Below are 26,563 nucleotides of genomic sequence, written 5' to 3'. Positions count from 1 at the left end.
CCCTATGCTTGGCACCTTTGAGCCTCCTGTAAATAAATGTGGAATGGAGTGCTTACTGAGCTTGAATGTTTCTTCCTTTGTTATTAAAAATGTTTTCTGTTGTCGAAACTTTCAACTAACCTTAGGTCTCTACTGCTGTTGCCCACAATTAAGTCTATCTTGTAATTAGGATAATTTAAAAATAACTTCTACATGCCTGACCTGTTCCCTGTGTCACAGGATTTAGTAACTGCTGATTATTCTATGGGTGAGTTTGGGGGTGTGATTTAGATATTCTATGGGCAATATTAATGTGGGTGGAAATTATTTAAAGGGACTCATCTGTAGGTAAATAGTACTGGGTTTTTTGTTTGGTTTTTTTGTTGTTGTTGTTGGTTTTGGGTTTTTTTGTATTAGAAAAGTCTTGTGAAGCACCTGAAGTTTATCAGTCATTTGTTTACTGACAGAATTGATAGAAAGAGATGAGCTTAGGGCTTTTTGGTTTTAAAGTAATAGTTTGTCTTCAAGGTGAAGAGTAGGTAATTTATTTTCTAGGCAATCCTGGACAGACAGAAGAGCAAACATTAAGTAATTTAAAAATAATGTCACAGTAGTGATTTGAGAGGTGTGTGAAACTCCTGTTGTGAGCCAGTCTTGCCAGTTCACACTTTTTAGCCAGATGTTTGTGTAACTGAGTCATTGGTGTGGAGATCTGAGGCGTTAGAAGCTTTTTGAAGAGTCAGTGCTGAAAACAGTTTTTAAATCACATGAAGGTGATCTCCAAGTACATAGTAATAAAAGTGTTGAGTACCCTTAAACTCTATATTATGGCATGGTCATGAGCGTGTGAGATGAGAAGTTTAATGCACAAAATCTAATCTTAATTTTAAATGTAATCGAAGATGCAAGACTCATTTTTTGTTATTCCTTAAGATTAGCCTACCACAAACTGCTGTTTAATTTACAGCACTATTGATTACTTAACAGAGGACTTTGTTATTTCTCTAGTAACCATTAGTTTTGTGCATATTCCGGCGTATTTTACTGCCTGTTTGGTTTCACAAACATAAATTCATAAATAAATGCTTAACTCCACTAGAGTTAATACAGTATTTGCACGTGGATTATAATGCATTGTTTGAAAAATTCAGTACATAGCTCTGCTGTGTCGTTGGTATCAATTTGGAATCGGATACTGCAAGACCTGTTGTAGTCACTACCTCAAAATCTCAATCTTGGAACACGGTTCTAGAATTAAAGTTCCTGTAACATCTATTTGAAAGTCTTCTGTAAAAAGAAGGTCTTTGTGCTTTCTCAAAGCTCACTCTGGAGAATAATGGGGTAAAAAAACCCAACCCCTCCCTAGAGCAACTCACTACCGTGGTCCTTGCTCAAATGGCCTTCTTGCTTTGAAAGTCTCTGCACAGTCATACAAGTGCCTTAAGAAAACTCTTATCTCTGGTTGTTTTGGGGCTTATGAAAGGGCAGACAAATGGGCGTTGTATCAAACCCAGTATTGACAGTGGGTCAACAGCATTTCCTGCTTAGACAGGAACATGGTAAGTGCTGCTGGTGTTTTCACTGCCTGCTTGTTTACCATTCTGTCTTTCCATGATTTTTTGTTGTTGTTGTTGTTGTTGCTTTGAAGCTTCCCTTTCATGCTTTTCCTGAATGTCTCCTACTCTTAGAACAATCAGATGTTGTTCCATATTTACATTTCCTGTGCAACTTCTGATCTTGAGGAAGTCTGTCCTCTCCAGCTTTCATTTGTCTTTTTCTTGCTTCTGTTTAGGTGTTCCTCCACACAGAAGCTGTGCTGTGTCTGCCCCATGTTGCCATTTTCTGTATCTCTAGACCTGCTGTACTGGTAGATGAAAACAAACTGGATGGAAGTGCAGACAGAATTGAGTTGATGTGGGAATGGTGATAGAATTACTTTGTGATGAGTTTTTCACTTTTGTTCTGCGTGTCTCTCCTAATAGTGTGTATAATTTCATTTTATTTTTTTGTCAGCTTAGTGCCAGGAAGCTGTTACTATCTTAATAAGTTTTAAGGAAAACTGGTATTGGGAAATAGAATGATTGCTTAAGAATGGATCAAATGAACTAATGTACTAGAAGAACAGTATTAAACTCAGGATTTTCTGTTTGGTGTGTACACCAAATAGAACACCTCAGTAAGTTTTCCCTCACTTTTTTCCTTACTAATTAGCTGTGTATTCTTCAACCAAAACTTTAGCAACTGCTTGTCATTAAAACATTTCAGTTTTTTGAAGCATGCAGTAAGTTTCAGAGTATTATGGCAGAGAAACTGTAAGACTTTTGTCTAAATTGCACCAGAATTCATTTGGTTTGGGAATACAGTTGGAGCTTGGCTTTGTGCTTTCTGGCTGGGTGCTGTGTAGGTTTGCACTTTCACACAAGAAAGACTCTTGAGACCTGTGCTTGTTTTGTCCCCTTTGCTGGTAGGATAGTGTCTATACCATTTCATGCTCTCTTTCATCAGTAGAGAATGGAAAATGGAAAAGTGATCCTCACGTTTTGGCAGAAACTGCCTCTTGTTTGTTTCTCTGCTCTAGTGTGGTCAGTTGGCAAACACAGGAGAGGCTTTTCTTACAAAGCATATCTCTGAACTTGGATCATTTGGGAAATAATGAAGGATACCACTCAAATATAATGATTTTTTTTTCTTTTGTCCTAATAACTTTCTCATATGCTTGTTGAATTGCAAGCAGAATATGCTATTTCTTGCGTAGTTTCCCTGTTTTGCTAAAACTAAGACATCTCTATTCCCTTCCATCTCATCTGACATCTCACACAAGGAAATACAAACACCTAACTTTAAACATGGCTCATTTTGATGATTGCACAAGTGTACTAGATGTTTATTTTTAAAGAAAAAATTGGTGTGACATCCCTACACCAAACTAAAATAGGGAGTAAAGTGGATGACTGGTTTATATCTTCTATGTATGCAACTGTCTACTTGTCCATCATACACAGTCTTGCTTTTAGTGAAGATCAGGAGAGGAATTGCTACTGCTTTGTACACTTGAAGGAGTAGAGGGAAGGCTTACCACTGCCAAAACCTGTTATTACTGCTTATAAAAACAAAGATATCAAAGAAATTGCTGTAAGTGGGTTAAAAACAAAAATCTTAATGATATGAGAAGGACAAGTCGTACTGTAAGCTACTTTCAGGCTTTAGGAGACATTCTTAGTTAACTATTCCTTGATATACTTTTTAAATGTTTCTTTATAATATGAAGGTGCTACAAAAACTGATTCTGGAACCATGTTCTGCAAAGTGTGTTGGTTGTCTAAAGCTTAAAGTACAGCTCTGCACCTGAAAACTTGGTTTTGGCTGTATTAGGTGCAAAACCAGTAGATAATTTTTCTTTTACAGAGATATATATATTAGATGTGTGCATGTATTTGTGATTAAGAAACAAAGAAGGAATTACTGATGATCATAACAGTGAGCATGTATTTTTCTTAGGTCAGAAATGTCCTCTTGGTAATGCATACCAAGAGTTTGTGTGCTTTAGAAACCACAACAGGAGTTGTGGCTACCACAAGTAGCATTCATCTTGCTTTTTGTTTAGCAGTACATTATGTAAAGCAAGCAAGGAGAAGTGGATATTCAGCAGGAAAAGAAGTGAAATTATCAGGTTTAATTACTTTGAAGTATATGAATTGAACTTGTAGGACTACTTTTTAGCAAGGTGAAGAGGATGAAAATGAATCTGTCCCTGGAGATCAGCAGACAAATTTATCTGTGATTTTCTAACTGCAGTTGATTTGATTCTTCAGTGCTGTCTCCTGGAACCTTACTCATTGAGGCTGGTTTGATTAGGCACTGAAGGCTTGGATTCCTTCTCTGGTGTATCCAAAGGAATCGGTAGTCTGGGTTAAGGTTCCATTTCGGCATTTTTGTGTTTAATATCATCCACAGTATTTGCCAGGAACATGAATGCTACTGAAAAACCTTTCAGTCTTTTATTTTTTAAATGTTTGTCATGCTAATCCTCATGCGCAAAAACCTGAAAGACTACTTCCCAGAGACTTGAATTTCACTGAAAACTGAGCAAAATAGAATCACAGAATCAGAATATTCAGAGTTGGAAGGGACCTTTAAGATCAACTAATTCCAACCCCCCTGCCATGGGCAGGGACACCTCCCACTGGATCAGGTTGCTCAGAGCCCTGTCCAGCCTGGCCTTAACAACTTCCAGGGATGGGGCTTCCAACACCTCTCTGGGCAATCTATTCCAGTGTCTCACCACCCTCATGGTGAAGAACTTCTTCCTAACATCTAATCTAAATCTACCCTCCTCTAGTTTGAATCCATTCCTCCCAGTCCTATCACTACCTGGCATCCTAAAAAGTCCTTCACCAGCTTTCCTGTAGGCCCCCTTCAGATATAAGGTCTCCTCAGAGCCTTCTCCTCTCCTGACTGCATAACCCCAACTCTCTCAGTCTGTCTGCACAGGAGAGGTGCTCCAGCCCTCTGATCATCTTCATGGCCCTTCTCTGGAGATGTTCCAGCACGTCCATGTCTTTCTTGTAATAGGGGCTCCTGAACTGGACTCTACTCCAGGTGGGGTCTCACAAGAGCAGAGTAGAGAGGGAGATCATTTCCTTCATCCTGCTGGCCATGCTTCTCTTGATGCCTCCAGGGATGTGGTTAGCTTTTTGGGCTGCAGGTGTACACTGGTGGCTCATGTTGAGCTTCTAGCCCACCAAATACTGAGAATTTTTCTAGTTTCTCAAGTGTCCAATAGCCCCTTCCTCAAATCTGAAATTTTGTGTTTGACTGGAGAAAGGAGACCTTGTTTTTGTTGTGTGCAGGTAAAGTAATCTCTTGGTGCATTATGTAACTTCTTTTAATTTGAAGATGGGGATTTTGCCATGAAGATAATGAGACACTTTATATCTAATGTGCAGTGTTTTCTGTTGTTTGTTTAGTGGGAGACTTCGATAAGATCTGGCGTGAGCACTGTGAGGATGAGGAAACTCTGTGTGAATATGCTGTGGCAATGAAAAACCTTGCAGATAATCACTGGGCGAAAACTTGTGAAGGGGAAGGCCGCATTGAATGGTGCTGCAGGTAAATCTTTATGTATTTAAAAGATGCAGTTGTACACTTCTTGCAATTATTTATAATTAAAGGCTTAAGTGGCTTTTTGCTTTTTTGCCAGGTTTCAAGATTTGTTCTGTAACCTGTTAATGATTTATTGCTTCCTAAAGCAAATACCTTCTTACTGTTCCAAATTGCTAAAGAAATACAGTTTATGAAATGTTTTGTTGTAAGATGGCCCCTTTTTAAAGTGTCTTCAACAAACAAGATTTTTGGTTGGTTTTTTTTCTCAAAAATACCAAACTGGAGCTGTTTGCAAATAAACCTATGGTGTAGATTTCTATGTTTAAACATAAACTGAGCGAATGCAATGAGCACATCTCAAGTGCAATTTTCAGGACTTTGATTTGACTTATGTGTATAATAGTATTCTATCTCTAAATGCAAATCACTGCTGTGTAATTTTCAAGCCTAAATCTTGTCTTCTACGAAAATTTTTTAAAATCAGTTTTAAAGCTTAAAGTTCCTACATGTCATAAATATCTAATTTCTATTGTGTTGTTGTAATAGTAATGTAATAAAGTGACATCAGATAAACTATTTCAGTCCTTGGGGAAAATTAACTCCTAAAAGATAAAATATGGTCACTCAGTATTCCTGCATACAGTTGGCATACCATGGAATCTGTAGAGCAGAATAAAGAAAAATATTGTTGAAGTATAACCAGGAAGAGAATTTATCAATGGTCCTGCCTTTGGGAATGACTTCAGACAGACAAAACTTAATGTGCCAGTCTGCAGGTCTTGGAGGTGAGTGTTGCAGGGTGATGAACAAAAAGTAACAAAGCAAAGGAGGCATGGTATTGTTAAATTTTAAATCATAACACGAATCTTTTTATTAGAAAAAAAAAGTTGGGGAGAACAACTGTGAAACAGTTGAGGTACAGTGCATTTGAGCTGTTTTGTGACTTCTGGAAATGCAGCAAGTAATAACAAGCTGGTTTCCTTTTTCCCCTACAATAGGCACTTAAATATTTGACAACTATTTCTTTAAGTATCAATCTTTTCTTTCTAGCTTAAAAAAAATCCTAGAACCTAGTTAGGTATTTCTCTACAGACTCTTTTCCAGACACATTTAACATATTCTTATCCCACTTACAAGAGAGGTGAATCAGTTGGAAAGAACTGTGCCCAAAAATAGACATAGCATTCCCCTGGCCTTCTCAGGGATGCATAGAATTAAGTAATGTTTATGAGGTTGTAGTAAACTCTTGTTTATGCTACTGACCTTGCTTTATAGTTTTTCTGTGTTTGTTTGGGGGGTTGTTTGTTGTTGCTTTATTGTATTGGTGTGGCATTGATCTGTACTCCTGATCTCCAGCTGCCCATTTCTTTTTTACAGGCTTCCTCAATTGATAGTTGTTTTCTTGTATTTCTGCAATTCATTACTTCTGTGGATGATATCTGTACTTCTCTTTTCATAAATTACAACTGTCTTGAATAATATTGAACTGTAATACTGCAATTCCTTGCAGCATCTTCCCTGTGCTTGGCCTCATTCACAGATCAGTTAAGAGGAGTACTGACTGCTCTTGTTCAGGTTATCTGTGAAAATACTATTTGTATTGCACCCAGGGCAGATTCCAGTGGAATGTTGCTTGATACTTTCTTACACCCTAATTTTCCAACTAATATGTGAAATTTGTTTCAGTAGAGGTGTTTGTTCTTACTTTGAAGTAATTTCAGGTACATGATACTCTTCTAAAAAGTTTGTGGCAAACTTGTGTGTTACCTTATAGGACAGGATAATGTTCCTTGTGGACAGGAAGGAACAGTTTATGGCCTGTGTATTGAAATTTTTTTGTCTCTGTGTATCACTTGTTTTCTGTTTGTAGTTCTTACAAGATTTACCAAGTAAACAATTAAAATGACCATTTGAGCCTTGCAAGATAAACTCCCATTGAAAAGAGAGTCCACCTGGTAAGAGACACTACAACCTCTGTCTCAGTCCAAAGCTTCAGTTAAAGCATGTACCCTTTTCTTTGCAAAGTCAAGGGGTCAGGAGTAGAAAAGTAAGTAGAAAAAGAGGAGTACTTTCCACTTTTGTATTTCTTAGATTAAACTGATGGCCAGATACCAGGACAGACCAGCTTGGCTTCGTGTTCTGCAGGGGTTTTTTCGCTTTCGAAAGGTCGAGGTGTGCTGACAGATGCCACTGTTTTTACTCCTCCTTGTGTCCGGTTGCATAATTGCATGCGGGAGAATTGACTTGCATGTGACTTCACTGAAAGCTTTTGCTCAATGTGTTAATTGTGTCACCATGACAGCAGGAAGGTAGCTGCTGTATTAGATGGAGTTAAATTTGGGAGTGGAATGCTGGAAATACTCATGAACCACTGGTGTATCCCTGATGAAGAAAGGACAGTCTGAGCTTTTTCAGCTTTCTTTGAAAGATCTTTACAGAGATCTGAAACTGAGAAGTGTTGTTTCCACTAGTTTAAAAAAATAAAAATTTTAAAAATCTGCATTTTCTTTTGGGGGTTTGCATTTTGGTTTTTTTGGGAGGGGTTATTTGTTTTTTTCTCCTTCATTCTTGTAGTCTTTTATAAACAAGCAGTGGCTAAAATAAATGAGAAGAGTGCAGAATAGTCATTAGAGAATCCATGTGTGCTTCTCAGGATCAAGAATAGCAATTTTCTTTAAGGATTCTCCTTTTAAAACCCTAACTATTTAGTTGAAGACACTGGGAAAATGCTTTTTATGACATTAATTCTTAAACCAGATGACATAAAACTTATTATTATACCACTTTATTTGTTGTTGATACTTAAGAAACTGTAAAAGATGGAAAGCAGTATGTGATAGACTGTGCTGATGACCATGTGCAGCTCCCTACAGGACCAGTTTTATGTATTCTTCAGGGCAACGTTATACAACTGTTAGCTGAGGAGAAGGGCTGGGGGAAGAAGGATTAAAAATCTGTCCCCTTCCAGATGCAGGTTAATGATCCCCTGAGCAGTGTTGAAAAAACACTGGACAACACTCAACTGTCCTTCCCTTGCTTTTTATATCCTTAGAAAACTGAATGCAGAGTAGCAAATGGTATTTGGAAACTAGCACTCTTTCATTTCATTTGTATTACAACACACACAACTGAAGCCTGAAACCACAATAGGGTAAGATGATGTTTACCCTGAATAATTGTCCTGATTCTTAATTTTTGCTGGCATAGTTGGTAGACTGGTGAGCCTTTGTATGAACAGTGAATGCCAGCCTGTTCTAGTTGAGTCAGAACAAAATAAGCTAGACCAGCAGGTTTGAGACTTGTGTTGACTTGGCTGTTTTTTTTAAATAACAAAAAATCCCAAAACCTGTGCTTCTGTCATGACAAAACACTATCTTGAACTGCATTTTTAAAAAGGATTTGTTTCATAAACAAACTGAAGAAATGTGTTCTTAATTAAGTTAATATTAGTGAGTGCAGACTTGTTGGAAAAACTTGCAGAGAATAGATGTTAAAGCTTATCTTAAAAATTTGAATTACAGACTATGGCTCTGTTATTATCTGTCCCTGTATCCATTAATAATCAATATTTTGGTCAGCAATCTGCTAAATGAAGTCTGTTTATTAAGTTTGCAAATCAGACCCAACAGTTAATTTTCACTCAGAACAGGATTAAAATTAAGTGCTTTTAGCTATACCAATTTATTATAACATTGGTTATGTCTGTCTTTTAGAAAAGCATATGGATTCTGTAGCAGGCCATAAGCTGAATATGAAACAGTCAAACTGCTCAGCCCCAAGAAAGATGAAGAAATGATCAAAAATATTGTATTTTTATCTAAAAAAAAAAACAAACAAAACAAAAACAAACCCAAACCCTTGGGGCTTTTTCTTTCTAGAATCTGAAACTGTGCAGTCAAAACAAAGGAAAGCTAAGTAATATCTTACAAGATCTTTGAGAATAACAGGTCTCTTCCAGACCTGTAAAACAGATCTTGTTTGGGTTTGAAGAATGAATGAATATTCGGAGTCTTTTCAAGAGTGTTTTGCAGCTTTTTTCATGAATGTGGTTGGCTGAGCAATTCACTTTCAGAAGAATGGAATTAAAGGGGAGGTGGCATAAACTGGAGGAGGGAAATCACTTCAAACAGAAAAAAGATTATGTTCTTTATTCATGCTTTTATGACAGTCTTCATTTTTGCTCTCAAATAATGCTTTGTTCTAACAGAACGATGTCCTTATGTTTGAATGGTAGAGCTAATCAGAGTGATTATCTTATGATAGCTGCCACCTATTTTCAAGTTCTTGGGATCCTCCAGTAATGAAGAGTATTTCCTCCAAAAACTGACTTGAGGTGGATGCAACCCCAGAGAAACCTCTGATTGCAGACCTAATAGTGTTTCTCAAAAAGGAAGTGTCTCAGAACCCTAAAACTGAGACCAAGTATGAAAAATGAAATGGGAAAGTCTCTTTTATCCAAATTGTTCAACTTGATATTTAACAAAATATTGTTATGATACTAAAGACTATAATATTTTACTCACGTGTGCTGAATACAGGATTTCTTTAGCTTGAGGCTGGATGTGCATGATAATAGCAAAATATTTTCCAGTGTAGAGGAATCATTTTTGCTCTTCTAGGTATGATTAATGTGTACCAGGAAAACTGAGAGTTCTCCCTGCCTTGATTTTCTTTGGAGGTTGAAGAATGGGTGGATTGAGCCTGTAGAAAAGTTTACACTTCTTTTCTAGGCCAGTAGCTCTGTCAGTTGACATTAATAAACTTATTCCTCAACTTGGTAGAGGAGGGGAGAAAAGTTTTGCAGACAGAAACCATGATGAGAAGTCCAGTCTTTCCTTCATCTCCAAAGGGAAGTATCTTATTTCTTCATACCCTCAGTGAACAACCTAAACATGAATAACCTAAACCTGCTTGATATTAGGTTTAGGTTAGTAAATATGGTAAGGAGTGTCACCTTGAACAACTGATGCTTTAAATCTCTTTTCTGCTAAGATAAATGGCCAACTCTTTCTACTGCAACTTTGATAATTTTAGAATTAGTGTCTTTCTATACATGTAAACTCTTATGGATGGAGTTGATAACAGTTTCAGTTCATATATCTGGGAGTATTGCAGCCTGGGCTGCTATTCATGCCTCTGCATGGGATCTTACTCCATACTGGTAATATGTGGATTTCAGCTAGCTTCTATTTGGTCTGAGAATTGCTTTTGTTGCTGAAGAATTGTAACTATAAACATGTTGATTATAAATATAATGTTTACTGAGTTTATTTCTTATGTAGCTGTGTTTTCTGCTCCATGGCTACTGTCAGCATTTTAGATCTTTTATATTTTGTGCCTGCTTGAACAATTGTTGTGCTTTGAGTTTGTTAGATGTAGGTCAGTTTTGATTTTTAAAGTTCTGTAAGTATAGAACTTCAAATGTGTCCAGGGTAACTTTTTTTTCCTCCCTCACAGCAAGAATTGGTGACCTGAACAATAATGTGCTACTTGAATGATGTTTCTGCTGAATCAAGGTGGTCACTGGGTACCATCTTGGAGTAAAGCAACTTGTATCTGTACCTGTTTCATTTTATATGTTTCTTTTTAAGAAATTCAACTCCAATAGCTTTTGGGTTTTACCTTCATATTGTCTGTGGTAGAGAGGTTGTATGTATTTGGTGCCTGTAGTATAACCAGCCCTTAGATACCACGTATTCCAAGCCTTTGTCTCTCTTTGTGATTTAAATGCAGCATTATGCCAAGTCCCTTCCTCAGTCTGTGATGTGAAATACTATGTAATCTTGATCCTGTTTTGTTTAAGGTATTGTAAAACTACACGTGAATTTATATTTTCTGAAGTGTTTCCTGTGTTAGAGGAAAATTGTGTGAGTTTCAAGAAACCATGGTAAAATGGGTTGTTACGAAAACATTCAAGTACTATTTCTGTTGACTTTCTGTGCAAATACTTGGCTGGCATGTCTAATTAAAAATACTGCTTTGTGCCTGGTGAGTCAGGCTTTTTTAATTTCACAGCAACAAATTGTTTCCAATTCTAGTTCTATTTTGTGGATAAAATTCAGTGATTCTTGAATATTCTTGAGTACTTGCTTCTCATACACTAATGCTGGCTACTGGTTGAAGTATGCAATGCAATTTAACTGTTTTGATAGCATTCTTTCCTTCAAATTGGTTGACCTTTCTGTTGGGAGCATGACCAGATTATTTTGTTCTGTTTCCTATTTGCAAAATAATTACGTATGGGGAAAAAAAACCTGAAAGCTAAAGTAAGGTATCCACAATAATACAGCTGTTGTAGATACCTGTTATTTAAAAACAAAAAACACCCCAGGAAAGCTCAATTAAAATTAAAAACTGGTGTATGAAAGCCCATAAACCTGGGTTGTGTTTCTTTTCCCCCATATTATGTGCTTTGCCAGGCACAGCTATTTCACAAGCCCCTGCATGTATGGGGAGCTAATTAATAACTGCACCTTAGTGTAGAACTGTGGTGGTGAAGTGACAGCAGATGTTTACTCTGATGTTCTGACAAGACTTTTGCTGCCTCACTCTAAAAGTCTGTTTACTAAACTGTGATGTATGGCTTAATTTTTGAAAATAAAGCACCACTCAACTTGAAGAGTGTCTTTTGGTGTATCACATCTTTCCTAAAGCAGATTTACCAAATTGCACTAAAACCCCAATTTGTTGAAAAGCTGACAGCACTTGCATCTCTCAGACCTCTGTCTTTGTGTTAAATCTATAGCAATGACCAAAAATAGCATTCTGCTTTTCTGGGCAATTTCTCTTTTTGTCTTTTCAGTGTATGTCGAGAGTATTTTCAGAATGGTGGGAAAAGAAAAGCACTTGAAAAAGATGAAAAAAGAGCACTTCTTGATTCTAAGACCACTCCAGCTTTAAATGTTCCCCAGACACCCAAGATTGAAGAACCCTTGCCTTTGTCAAACTTTGGCTTGACAAATCATGAAGCTATAACAGAGAAGTAAGTTCTACTTTTTCCCAGTTTTTTTTCCCCCCTTTGTGTGGTGAAACTTATCTGGACTTTTTTTTACCCATAATAATTAAGAAAGGGCACTTTCATGTGAATCTACATGTTTCAAGAAATATTTGTGGTGTCGTATATTTTGGTGGATGCCATAGAAATTACATGAGAATGACAACTTAGTCATCTTCATGTAAGTGTTAGATTAATTTCACTTTTGTATGTCATTGAGGTGCAATGCAAATTATATTAAACCTTGAGGTAAAATAAGGGAGACATTCATTAAGTTAGAATCTAATAGCAGTTCAGCATTGTTGAGAAGTCAATTGCTTATGTAGGTACTAAGTGCCAAATGTAAATATCAGAGTACTTAGAACTTTCTCTTCATAAATAATTGCAGAGAAACTCTTGATTCCAATTATACACTTCAAAAGCAATTTTGAATTATAACCCTTAATTTTAAATGTGCTAGCTTTCTGAAGACTAGCTCTGCAGAGGTTGTGGTATGCTTGAGGTAGTTTCCTAACAACAGTTGTAATTTTGTTTTTGACTGTCACATAAGTAGGAATTTTAATTTTGGTGTTCAGGAGTACTTTTAGTTATAATCCCACACTCCTTTATTTTCTTGAATAACATAGGTCATGTTTGTTACTGTTCCATGTGTGAGGGAAAGAATTGAACATTTTGTAAGTAAAATAATGAATGCATAAGCATATTATCATTAAATGTTACACCTAGGACTTGTTTCATATTCTTTATAGACCAGTTCTTGCAACTGTCTGCAACACTGTTTGTTCTGTCCTGTGAAGAGACTTTTCTCATTATTGTAGCATGCTAATGGTATTAGCAGATGTGTCTGTCCTTATGAGCTGGTATCTTTTGTGGTTTCTCATATTTGTAAAGTAACTTGCAAAAGGCCTAATGATCCCTAATGCTTATGTAGTTGAATATTTACATGCAAAATGAAAAAAGAAATTAATATTCTTGTCCTGTTATGACAAGACAAAGCAGATGCTTCTAAAATGAATTTAGCAGCTTCTCATAAGCTGACTTCCCTCCCCCACAGACTCTTCTTCTGAGTGCTCGTTTTGCTAAGTCAACCTCAAAATGTATACCTGTTTTTAATGAGAACTGCCAGGCACTTCTGTACAAAGGGCTGATGGGATACTAATACCTTACAACATCTCAATAATGCTGGCATTTGTTAACACATAATTTTAGCAATACCATAAATGGCTCTTTGTTGGTACTTGTTTGTTTAAATCAATAGTTTTGGTGGTCATACACCACTTAAAATTGATTGGTCTTCCAGTGGGAAGCCTTGTCAGGATGAAGCCTTGGCTGTCTCTTTTGCATGTGCTCTGTCTTCATACTTTGTACAGTTTATAATGACCATTACAGAGCTCACTTCACATGAGGTTCTTACTACCAGTAGTCTACAGCCTTACCTTTTGTTCTCACTTGTATGTAAAGAAAATAGCTAACAGAGAAGGTTTTATTAAATAATGTTAAAAGTATTTGTTTATGCAATGTGTGATGGTGATTTTCATCTTCATTGTCAAAATTTTAAGAACACATACATCCCTAGAGATGTACCTGGCAAATGCAAAATTCCTAATATTTACCTGAGTAAGCAACAAATAACAGTAAGATTGCTAACAGCTGTACAGACCTTAAAGTAGCATGGCATAGGTATTCTAAGTTGCTGCCCAGACATGGAAATTCAGTTTTTTCCTGTCTACCTTATAGAAGAAATTACAGAGTTTATCAGAATGAAAATTAGTTGTATATTGCACAAAGTGTATTTTCTTTGATATGCTTTTCTAACTTGTCTCCACCAATCAGTGAGTGAAGACTGAATCATGGTGAGGTTTTGGTACAAGGGGTATGGGGTAACATCCTCCCACAGACACGTGTTAAAATACTGTCACTACATTCTGGTCATGTAACACCACAAATAAGAGTTGTGGAGGTTGTCTAAAGGTTTGGCTAAGCATGTGTCTGTTTTTCTTTACTTTGGGAAAGACAATATTTTTGTTCTTCCCATATATAATCCTCTCTCAAATAGAGTTAAAACCAGGTTGTTTACATAGGAGCTCTTTCTGAGCTTGCCTTTACTGTCATGCCATTGTAGAGAGACTGTACTGTGGTTCATAAGGAGTGGTTTTAACTTAAATTACTTCACTGTTTACCTTGCTGATGCTGGTATTTTGACAGAAGTATCCTTCTATTGCATGTAGAAGTGAAGTCCTTAAACTTGGCTTTGTTATTCAGCTGAATGCAACAAGGAATCTCTTGCTTCTCCAACATCCTCTGTGTGGTAGATCACTGGGAGTTGAGCGGGAGCACAGAGAGCCCAGATCTCTTAAAATTTCTTTTTCCTGCAATATTTCTTACTGTTTTGTTGTTGCTATGAGTACAACCATGGCTTTGTTGGATTCCATTGGCCCTGCTGATCTGTTTCTGCAAGTTTTTGCAGTTACTTGTGTCTCTGAAACTGAATCTTTCCCAGATAGATGACAAATTATATTTTTGGAGATGCCAAATGGAACTGCTACAGAAACTTGGAGCAAAAAGCAACATTTGCTTGCTGGAAAGTTACCATTTTCTCTCTGTTTTTCCCTGTGAAAGCTGTGAGTTTGGATTTTGTTTGCCTCTATTAATGGATTTTGAGTATTCTAATAAATCATGATTTAAATTTTAGACGCAGCCCTGTAAACAGTCCAGTAGAAAGAGCTCAAACTGTTTGGTGCCAGTGGTGCTGTATATTTTTTTTTTCTGTTACGTGGTTTCACCCAAATTCTCTCTTTTTTTTTTCTTTTTTTTTTTTAAAGAACAGGTGGATGTAAATTCTGTACTAGTTGAGAACAGAATTGTTTAACTCCAGCATCCACTTGGTTGTTGCAATTGCAAAAAAAGAATAAAGATCAGGGGCCTCCAAATTCAGAATGCAAGGAAAATAAAGAACAGTGTCTTTGATTTTAGGCTGTATTGAACATCTGAGTCCTTGATTTTAGTGAACTGACTGTAATATGCTAATTCTCTGCAGGGGGATGGTGTATCAGGCTAGACAGACAAGTGCCAGGACAAGGCAAAACTTTTAAATGATGAGGAGATAGCTGACTGCCAGTTCTTCTGTAGGGTATTGATCATATCTGATGCTACATTATAGGTACTGGTACCTGACTTAGTCATGAAGAAAATGCCTGTGTTTGCAAAGTTGAAAACCACAAATATTCCTATAGGCATTGGTTAAGGAGACTACCCTTTGGAAGATAAGAATGTTTTCACAGCAAGGGCAACCTTCACCAGTTGCCAGGCTTCTTTTTCTTTTCTTTTCTTTTTTAAACTGTATATAAACTTAAAGAAATGAACAATGATGTCTGTCTTTGTAAGGCAGGTTGGTCAAAGAAGATGTTATAGCATCCCAAAGAAAGGCAAACTTCATCTGCAAGTCTCTAGCATGTCTTCTGATGTGCTATATAATAGGAGTTTCCACTTGACACTACAAGAATGTCCTTGCCTTGTTTCTTCAATCTGCTATTTTCTTTTTGATCTTGCAGTCCTCCATTTTTTATTTTTTTTTTTTTATTCTGTGAAGCTGCGAAATCTGGTTGAGAAGATGATGGGCCAGTTTTTCAATATGGCTTTGTTTTTGTTTGTTTAAAATTTTCCATGATGTTTTTGGAAGATATATACATATCTGCTGTGTTCTGGAACTAAAGTATTAAAGTGTCCTCAGCAATTCATGTAAGGTATTCCCTTCTGTTAGTCACTACTGTGGTATTCTGTGAGAAATCTTTTGCATTGCTTATCTGAAATTGTAATCCAGAACATAACTTCAGAAATAACATTTGATAAAACTGATTTATTGCTATTTCTTAGATTACTCCATTCCTTGGGGAAGATCAGATTACTTGATGTTGGTAGCTGCTTTAATCCATTCCTGAAGTTTGAAGAATTTCTGACAGTTGGCATAGATATTGTTCCAGCTGTTGAGGTATGTAATGTTTGAATTCAATATAGATTTGATTCTCAGACATTCTAGAATACTTCAAAATTACTGTAAAAAAAAAAAAAGTATTTAATGCTTAGTATGTATCTTAAGTATCTGTGCTTTAAAAGGAACAGTAGCCCTCCTACCGCATCCTTTCGCATGAATAGGATCTAAACTGTAGGATTGTTTTTAAATCTAATTTATTTTCAAGAGTTATGTCTTTATAATGCAGTTGTGAATCTTAAAATTGGAAAATTTTCATAGGCACCTCTTAGTGGCATTTCAGATTAGTCCTTGCTGCTTCAAAGGCATAAATAAAAATTGAGTAGGCTTATCCTCAGGCACAAACCTCTCAGAAGCCAAATTTGCTGACAGAAGGAAATGATCAGTGACTGTATTTGTTGAGTTTTTTGGGGGTGTTTTAGTAACCAGAAACTTGCTATAAGGAGGCTTTTCAGTTTATTTTTACAAATATTACTGAAGTTTCACAGTCCTCAGGACAAATTTATCAGCACTTTTGGGGTAAATTGTTTCATTTTCTCTAGGTAGAAACATTTTAAGATGCATTAATCCTGCTATAATCAAGTGCTATTTCTGTCTTTTCCTCTTGACCCAACTTTTGCCAGTCCTAATGGCATTCACCAACCAATCAACATGACAAAGTGGAATGAAAATTAAAAGATACAGAAAGGAATGCATTTCTGACAGAAAACACTAAAATCTTAGACCATACACATCTTGGCCACTTAGATTTGAAAGTCAATGTATCTTAAAATCAGTGGCCTAAGCTAATCAGTTATCTCTAATCCCTAGAAGTGGGGAGGTGGGAAGTGTTGGAGTACAATAATACAGTTCACTTGAAAGTAATGGTGTCTTATTTTCTGCAGTGTGGGTTACATGCTACATGCTTGGTATTTTGTTGGGAGCACCAGGTTTAGTCCACTAAGACCTAATTTATATTCTTTCATATGTATTTAGAGATAATAAAAAATATTCTTGGAAAAAAATCAGAGTATGATAAATTGCTTTTTAAAGCAATTCAATGTTAGACTCATCTAAAACAAAAATTAACTTAAGTGGACTCCATCTTGCCTAATTTGAAGAATAAGCATCAGTTGCCCAAAGGTGGTTGCCTTCCACACTGAAGAGACTGCAGAGCCTGGGGCTGTGGGGCACAACACAGGATGCAAAGGAGAGATGTGCCAGTGAAGTGACAGCCTGTGGCATCTAAAGTGGTGATACTTGGCAAGTAAATTTCCAGCTAAGATACATAGATCATGGGTGTCTGCATCTTGGGATCTGTGTTCCAATGGCAGTTTGTGGAGTTCTTCTAAAAATAGTCAGTGAAAGCTAAATATTTGCTGTTTCATAGTGAGGTGAACTCTGTTCCACCTTGTGGGCTCTACTGACTGCCTCTTCAGTGAGTGTAATATGCCCCTGAATTTATATGAGCTGAATCTGACCATTAATTTTTGGTTTATGCATAGTTAATATTTCGCTATTTAGTCTATTGTGCTGTGTTCATAACAAAATTGCTTTTGTTCTCATGAAAATCAATTTAAATGTATAGAAACCAAAACCACTATTGGAAGAGTCCCAGAAAGCTCACTCCTGCAGATGTAATGGAGGAATGTGAGTAATCCAGTCCAGACAGCAGTCGGGTAGCTGCAGTTCCTGTGTACTAACCAGTTTTTCAGGCTCTCTCCCACTGGAAGGGAATGATAAGATAATTGATTTCTTGTCATTTGACATACTTAGTACCGTAGTTTAATAATAAGAACTCATGAAAGTGCTACTGTACAGACCAGTGTAGTTCCTGTGAGGCCTGTCTCAGCCTCATCACCTTGTCTTGTTTCCATCTCAAGGATACTTTCATGTGTTCAGGGCCCCTGCAGCCTAGCTAGCAAGTGTTCTTGGAGTGATGTGGAGTAGTTTGTGCACTCCAATGCAGCTGCTGGAATAAGCTTAGGCCCATTTCAAAGGAGAATTAATAAGACATGTTTTATTCAAGATGACCCTACTTTGGGCTACATCAGCACCATAACCTCTTGAATAAGTGTATCTTTAGGCCAGCAGTTGCCTGAGCTGATCTAAGATTTCAAAATAATATCCAGAGGGTTCTTATGGTAGGTAGTGTCATCTTTTGACATGAAAAATTGATCTCATAGAATCAAGGAATGGTTTGGGTTGGAAGAGGGAAGGAGGTTGGAAGGAACCTTAGAGATCATATAGTTCCAGTTCCTATAACACAGAAGTTGAAAACAGAAGAACTGGTAAAATCTTACTTAGCAGATAGACAAGATACCAAAATACTTTCTGAAACACCTTGAAGCATAAAGGCTTCAGGAAGTCAGTTTCTCAAAAAATGTTGAATGGAGCATTAAATAATTCCTTCTTCAATCAATACAGAATTCTGTTTTCTGCATATGGAAATGCTGTGGATATAAACTTGAGTAGTTGAGTAAAATATTTGAGCTAAATAAGAGAAATAAGAAGGCTGTAATTGTGGAAGAACTAGGGAGAGGATCTGAGATATTAGATACACAGTAAAAGAATGTCTTCAGACTGCTTAGAATTTGTTTCATCAAGAGAGAATGTTTACTGTAGAGTTTCAAATGTGGAAATACATTTCCATTAATAAGTTTCGTGTTTTCAGGCAGGGTGGGCAAACTGCACCAAAGAAAGGTTGATATTTTCTTTAGCTAGGCATTGCTCACTTATTTTCAATGTCATGAAGCATGCAAGAAAAAAAGGAATCTGAGACTGGGGTAAGCAGAGCAGGTTTTTTCCTGACCTGGTGTTTTTGTTGGACATTCTTTCAAACAGTCTGCTTATAGTACAGATATTCCAGAATAAAATTAGCAGTGCTTCTATTCTTAGAGGAGTTTAATTTGTCTATATAACAACAACAAAAAGATTCAAAAGAAGGCAAAATTGGAACGAAAGGCGAACTTTCACTTTGGCAAAATCCAAATGCAATTACATTCTGCTGGGAAGCATGCTGAATATACATTTGATGTATTGGAGTGAATATAGTCAGAGACAAAAAAAAATAGGCTGGAAATGTACTAGGATTAAAAATTACAATGAACAAGTAAGATTGTTTTCTTAAATGTCAGTGGATACATTGAAATGTGACTGCTTGCTGTTTATGTCTAGAAAGACTTTATTATCAGTTCAAGACTTGAATATCTGAAGTTTAGCAGCAGTTTCCAGTTTAGCAGCATTTTTGTCTTAAAATTGCCTGCAGAGTTCAATTTCCACCTGAAAAATACCTTAATCCTCAGATTGTCTTAAATGTTATTTCTACATAACTGTTTTATGAGTATTTTTCCACTACTGAGAAACATGTGCAATCTAAATTGGTTTTTTGACTGTGTATATATAACCTCTATCTTTAAGTCTTGCTTGTAAGTAAAATTATTCTTTGAAGCACTTCTTTTAAAACTTACTAGAGAATATCAGGAAGTTACTACTGTTATTTTCCTGTTGTAAATATTAAAAAGAAGCAGATCATAAACTTGCAGGTATAATGGTTACAATTAGATTTTTTTATTATAGTCACATACTTTAGGTCTCTTTCTTGGGTTTTTTGGGGTTTTTTTTTCATATTTATAGAATCATAGAATTATTTGGGTTGGAATGGACCTTAAAGATCATCTAGTTGCAGCCCTCCTGCATGTGCAGGGACACCTCCCACTAGATCATGTTTCTCCAAGCCCCATCCAACCTGACCTTGAACACTTTCAGGGAGCAGGCAGCTCCAACTTCCTTGGGCAACATGTTCCAGCATCTCAACACCCTCACAGGAAAGAATTTTTTCTTAATGTCTAACCTAAATCCACCCTCTTCAAGTTTTAAGCCATTGCCCCTTGTCCTCTCACTACACATTTGTGCAAAAAGCCCTACCCCAGCTTTATTGTAGACCCCTTTCACGTATTGGAAAGCTGCTATAAGGCCACCTTGGAGCCTCCTCTAGGCTGAACAACCCGAACTTGCTCAGCCTGTCTTCATAGGAGAGGTGCTCCAGCCCTCTGATCATTTTTGTGGCTCTCCTATAGGTACACTCAAAGACCTTTATGTCCTTCTGCTTTTGGGGACTCCAGAACTGGACACAGTACTCCAGGTGGGGTCTCACAAGAGCAGAGTAGAGGGGGAGAATCACCTCCCTTGACCAGCTGCCTGTGCTTCTTTTGATGCAGCCCAGGACACAGTTGTCTCTGTGGGCTCCAAGTGCACATTGATGGCTCATGCTAAGGTTCTGGTCCACCATCACCCTCAAGTCCTTCTCCTCAGTGTCCACAATGCTTTCTCCTCCCAACTTGTATTTGTGCATGGGATTGCCTCAGCCCAGGGGCAGAACCTTGCACTTGGCCTTGTTCAACTTTATGGAGTTTGCACAAGCCCAATTCTCAAGCCTTTTGGGTCCTTCTGGGTGGCATCCCTTCCCTCCAGTGTGCTGACACACAGTTTGGTGTTGTCAGCAACCTTTTTGAGGGTGCACTGTCCATGTCTCCAGCAAAGATGCTGAATAGCACCGGTCTGAGCAGTGACCCTTGAGGAACACCACACGTCACACATCTGCATTTGCACTCTGAGCCACTGATCTCAACTCTTTGGGTGCAGCCATCTTGCCAGTTCCTTATCCAATAAATGGGCTGTCCATTGAACCCAGATTGTTTCAGTTTAGAGACCAGAATGTTGTGCAATATTGAAAGCCAAGATTAAAGTTACTGAAAAAAGAAAATCACGATTTTTTTTTAACATTGATTACTTTTTCCAATTCACTGTATAATCTCAGAAGATAATAGGATTTTGTAGAAATAGCATTCTCTTCTGCTTGGAGACAATTGAGCATATCAATTATTGTATGAATACCTTCACAATAGTGTTCTAGTGATCATATTTTTTGAATATTGTTTTATAAAACACAAAGTATTTGCATGGTATGAAAAGGCAACAGATCAACTCTACCTTTCAGATGTACTCCACAGAATGCTTTGTCTGCTTTCATGTTCCCCTACCTGTTTAGAATTTCTGTTAACTGCATATTCTCTAGGCAATAAGAACAATGTTGTTGCTATGTCATAAAAAAAACCTTGTGTCTTAATACCTTTTTATTAAAGAAGTCAGTCCTGGGTTTAGATGAATATAAAGTAATAAAACTTTAACATAGTGAATATGGTACTGTTACTCTTATTTTTTTTTAATACTCTGTGATTAAGGGTGTTAAGAAGTTACTCTCCTGAATGTTGTATCATGTTGTCATTTCCTGTCTTTGAGGGCTTGAGTGCACAAGTGATCAACAGATTAATTTAGAGCCTTTATCTTGCTTTGATAATTGTCCAAATGTCTACTGCTACACTTTGCTTTACAGCAAGGTTAGAACATTGACCTTTACCTGCTGCTGAGCACTTAGTGTACTGACTTTCTCATGTAGATTGCCTTGCTGTAGCTGCTTTGTGTCTGTAGCAGTAAAGAATGACACTTTTTTTATCAAGTGACCAAATCACTAAGTTTCTTGGATTCTTTTCGAAGAATGGATAGAAATACTGAGAGATCTAATTTATTTTCTAATTACTGATTTCAGGTTTATAAAAACCCGTAAAAGGTTTCCTGCATACAGAGAAACAAAAGCAATGTAGACTTGAGTTCTTAAATAATTTGTGAGATGGCTGGTATGACACTTTGTTCTATTTGGGCTACCTTCTATTTTGTTGTGTTTGGCGTGGTTTTTTTTAATAAACTGTTCTCAGCTATCAGAATTACTGCACATCTTAAATTTTGCTATGTAATTGTGAAAGCTGGCTGCAAATAATTGTGAAAGAAGAGCTAAATCAATATTTTAGATTGTTTGATTTATTAGGCAGAGGAATGTTCAGCAGGCTTGACATTTCCTGAAGGAAATGGAGAGGTTATAATTGATTTTTTTCTGGGCTTGGATTGTACTTGCTCTTTAAGCTAAGCTTGATGTTTGTTTGGTTTATGTTTTTCTTATTCCACCAGAGCGTATACAAATGTGACTTCCTAAACCTTCAAATTCAGCAACCTCTCCAGCTGGCACAAGACGCTATAGACGCCTTCCTGAAGCAACTGAAAAATCCCATTGACTCTCTCCCTGGAGAACTGTTCCATGTTGTCGTTTTCTCTCTCCTTCTTTCTTACTTTCCATCACCCTATCAGCGATGGATATGCTGCAAGAAGGCCCATGAACTGCTGGTATTAAATGGCCTATTGCTTGTCATAACTCCTGATTCATCTCATCAGAATCGCCGGGCTATGATGATGAAGAGCTGGAAGATTGCCATAGAGTCCTTGGGTTTTAAACGCTTCAAGTATTCCAAGTTTTCTCATATGCATCTGATGGCGTTTAGGAAAACTTCCCTGCAGACAACAAGTGACTTGGTTAGCAGGAACTACCCGGGAATGTTGTATATCCCCCAGGATTTCAACAGTATAGAGGATGAAGAGTATTCCAACACCTCTTCCTATGTTCGCTCAGATACAGAGGATGAACAGCTAGCCTATGGTTTTATGGAGCTACCTGATGCTCCTTATGACTCAGACTCTGGAGAAAGCCAGTCTAGTTCAATTCCTTTCTATGAGCTAGAAGATCCTATATTGCTTCTAAGTTAATGTAGTCATTTAAATGCCCTTAGGGTCAAACCTCTTGCTTAACTAATTTTGCTATACTAACATGGGCTCAACACACAAAAAATGGTTTGCATAAAGAAAATGCAAAGGTTTACAGAGTTTGCTATTTTTTTCTACTTTTGGATTTTAAAATTTATTCTTGTATGGAAGTGAAAAAATACAAGTTTTATGCAAATGACTCACGTCATAGCATAAATTGCTGTTACTTTCTTTAGACTTATATCACTAATTTTTTTTTTTCAGAAAGGTACCATTCTTTTCTTTAGTGCTGTGAAGTGTGGATTCTATTTAATTTGCTACATGTTGTTTCAATATTTTAACTCAGTGTGGTTGAGCTTAAGGCACTGGAGTTGGTGGGCTTCTGAGAAGTTTATGTAGGAAGAAACAATTTGCACTTTAATTAAATGTGCAGATAGGTTAAGACACTTGGTTACACATGTCCCTTCTTAATTATGGAACAAAACTTTCTTCCAGATTTTGTTTCACTCTGGTTGAGCCTGGGCTGGAGAAAGTAATGCTTGCACATTTGATTTTTGTTTATTGCAGCCCTCTTGAGGTAACACCAAATCAAGATAACACCAAAACACTGGAATATACTCATCCGTAGTTATACATGCTGTGTAATTTCATTGCATAAATAGTAGTTAGAGAGGAGATTTCTGCAGAGGTTATCCCTCCCCAGAGGAGTATGGTACGTCTAGACAATTATGTTTCACTTCAAAGCTGGAACATGGTTTTGCAACTTCATGAGTGCACAAGCACTAACATATATCAGTATTTCTGCAATGATGGTGTTCTGTATTCTCTTCAAATTGTGTTTTTGGGGGGACGGGGTGGGTTTTGTCATGTTTTAAAGTAAATTATTTATGCATTTTAAAAACAAACTTTTTCTTTAAATGTACTTATCCGTAGAGTTCCCAAGTTAACACAGTAATTACAGACCAATTTCATAAAAAAAAAAAAAAAACACAAAAAACCAAACATAATTATACAGGTTTTTCAAGGATACCCATTTGCACAAAGATGTGTGCAAATCACACAAATGAGGTTAACTAATTGTTTGTTTATTTGGACTCCAAAATCTTCTATTTAGTTAAATAAAAACTCCATAGCTGTCTGAAAACTGGTCTGCACTGTAAGGAGATGAAACAGAAGTGTTTTACATCTATTAAGTTTTTTTAACTTGTGTAATAAATTTGTGAGGTTTTGCAGGGAAAAAAAAATAATAAATCTGTTCAGTGGTAGAAATAGGGGATTCAGTATTAGTTTAGCTTAGATTTCCCTCCACTTCTAATAATGGCCAGAGTTGAGTTCAAATGTTAGGCTGTTAAATCTATCTGTAAGTGCCTAATAATGATTTGAACTAGGTGCCACATCATGGTTTTAAGACTGACTTCAGCAAATGGTAGAAAAGGCTAATATGTAGTTTCACAGGTGGTTGGGATAAAAGCTGTCTTGCACCATATTAACCTACCATGTTGTGTTGATAATACAGAAGTTACCAGATAAACTTGAGTGTGGATTTTACCGTGGTTGCTACAAAAATGAAACTTACTCCCTCCATTGAAGTTTTGCACTGAAAGTGTCACGGTTTTACCTGTTTTTCTTCTCTACTGTTTCCTACATAGTCATCCCACATTGGTCCAGCTTACACTTAAACATGATCTGGACTGTAATGCTTTATTCTTTTGTACAAGTTTTTTTGTGTCTCTTTAATTTAAAGCATCCCCTAATACCAGATCCAAGTTTGTTACTCAGTCTCAATGATATACATACCCAATGATTATATTCTGATCTGAAAAAAAACAAAAACCAAACCAAAAAACTTAAAAGTATCATGGTTGATTTTCCTAATTTTTACAGAGAATGCTTCTCTAATCAAATACACAGTGGCGTCTGAATTGGCTTTAAGTCAGTATTTGCTTAACCACTTCACTTTTACAAAAATGTTTGTCACTCAAAGCCTCTCTTCTTCCCAGTTAAACCATTGACTCCAGCTGTGCTCACATCAAAGCTAAAATATTGGTGCTATAAATTCAGCTGTTTATGGAAATGTAATGTGTGCATATTTCAAAGTGTACCTAACAATTTGACTGATACTCCTTTTACAAAAGTTATATACCAGCTACCCTACTTGTTGGCATTGGTTAATGCACACTGGTTTATGATTCATTCCAAAAAGCAATTCAGGCCAAGATGTATCCTTTTAAAATAGTAACATTTAAAAATTAAGCCTTTTGGGCAGGTTGTGGTTTAGGGACCTGAAATTCGTAACAGTTTGGTTTTCTTGCTGCTCATTCTGAATACCTGAAGTGTTCCTTTTTTTTTTTTTTTTTTTTTTTTTTTTTTTTTTTGTGATGGAGGAGGAAAGTGTGACTTACAGGTTTACGTAAAATAAAGTGCTAATGTCGGGAGTTATTGGATATTTGGCTGTGCTGCCAGAAGAATGTTTCTAGGTTATGAAATATTTGAAAATTATGACTGCAAAAGATCTCTTGTTCTTAAGGTGCTGGAGGGGAAAAGAAAGAAAATGTGTATTTGCATTTCTGTTGTCTTTATGTCACTACTTTTTGTGAACAAAGCACATTTATTAAAAAAAAAAAGAAAAAACAACCTTTTCTAAAAAATTGTTTCTTTGAGTTGGAGATGTCCTTTTTTTTTTCCTGTGTAATTGGTTTGTGCTGAAACCCAGTGAAATCAATGCATACTTATATTCCATATCGTCAAGAAAATAGTTATTTGGGTTTGGTTGATAAACAACCGAATTACCCTAAAGATGTTAAATTTGGCACTTTAGCATGTGCATCTCAGTTGTGGTCTTTGCCACAGAAAGGTTTTTGGAGTTCCTCCAGCTAACCCTATCATCATGTTTCTTTTCTGGATAACTGAGGCAGGAAAGCCAGGCTGTCCAAGTGCATCTGTTCTGTGTCCAGCTGCCAGCAGTCACCACCAGTGCTTCTTGATGGGGGTGAGGAAGGGGCTGGTTGCCCAGGGAGGGATTACAGGAACAAAGGACCTAAATCTGCAGCAGGCCAGCCTGGTGCAGTCCAAGGAGGCTCTTGGGCAGCAGCTGTCTGAACCACCTTTGGTTGGCCTAACCTATTAAGATCCAGAAACTTCTTGCTCTTGCCCACCTGCCTGCAAGGGCAAATTCAGAAGTGGCTTTCCCAGCAAAGTGTTGTGGAACACTGATGGTTGACAAAGGGTGAAGGGTACTGCAGAGCCATGAAACCTTTTGTTGGGGAAGCGGTCAGCCTGAGACTGGAGTCCTCTCCACAGAAGGCTGTTGATAGCGACCCATGGGAAAGACTGGAGAGGGGTCTGTTTTGGGGTGGGTTTTTGTGTTTTGTTTTGTTTTTTCTTCTAGCCTATTAACATTGCAATTCTGTGTGGAGAATGTGCTTTCACTTGTGCCAAACATAGAATCACGGGTTGGGACAGAGCTTTGAGCCCCAGCACACAGCTAAGTCCAGCAGTAAAGCACATCCTGAAGCACGACCTCTACACATCTAAATATCTCCAGGGATGGTGATTCCACCACTTCCCTGGGCAGCCTGTGCCAGTGCCTGACGACCCTTCTAGCAAAGAGAATTTTCCCAATCACCAATCTAAACCTCCCCTGACATAACTTGAGGCTGTTTCCTCTTGTCACTTGGGACACCAGCCCCCCCCTCTGCAACCTCCTTTCAGGTAACTGTAGAGAGCTGTAGGGTCTCCCCCTGAGCCTCGTTTTCTCCATGGTCACCTTCCCCACTTGTCTCAGATGCTCCTCCTCAGGCTTGTGCTCCAGACCCTTCAGCAGGTTCCTTGCCCTCTGGATTCAGCACCTCCAAGCCCTTCCTGTAAGC

The 26,563-nt window shown here is 37.3% G+C and overlaps 1 protein-coding gene across 2 annotated transcripts in view; it reads left to right on the top strand.

Moving 5' to 3' along the window:
• SAMTOR (S-adenosylmethionine sensor upstream of mTORC1) overlaps positions 1-25,328 on the top strand; it is a 33,055-nt gene extending 7,727 nt beyond the window's left edge. For both annotated transcript variants that reach the window (XM_071733646.1, XM_071733647.1), the window contains exons 2-5: positions 4,947-5,088; positions 11,885-12,064; positions 15,950-16,064; positions 22,068-25,328. In XM_071733646.1, coding sequence (XP_071589747.1) covers positions 4,947-5,088; positions 11,885-12,064; positions 15,950-16,064; positions 22,068-22,697 — 1,067 coding nt within the window. In that variant the 3' untranslated portion in view covers positions 22,698-25,328. The remainder of the gene's footprint in view (positions 1-4,946; positions 5,089-11,884; positions 12,065-15,949; positions 16,065-22,067) is intronic.
• The last annotated feature ends 1,235 nt before the right edge of the window (positions 25,329-26,563 follow it).

The sequence above is a fragment of the Heliangelus exortis genome, chromosome 1, assembly GCF_036169615.1.
Source record: "Heliangelus exortis chromosome 1, bHelExo1.hap1, whole genome shotgun sequence".
Taxonomy (NCBI): domain Eukaryota; kingdom Metazoa; phylum Chordata; class Aves; order Apodiformes; family Trochilidae; genus Heliangelus; species Heliangelus exortis.
The sequence above is the reverse complement of the archived record's forward strand: the minus strand, read 5'-3'. Positions and strand labels throughout refer to the sequence as shown.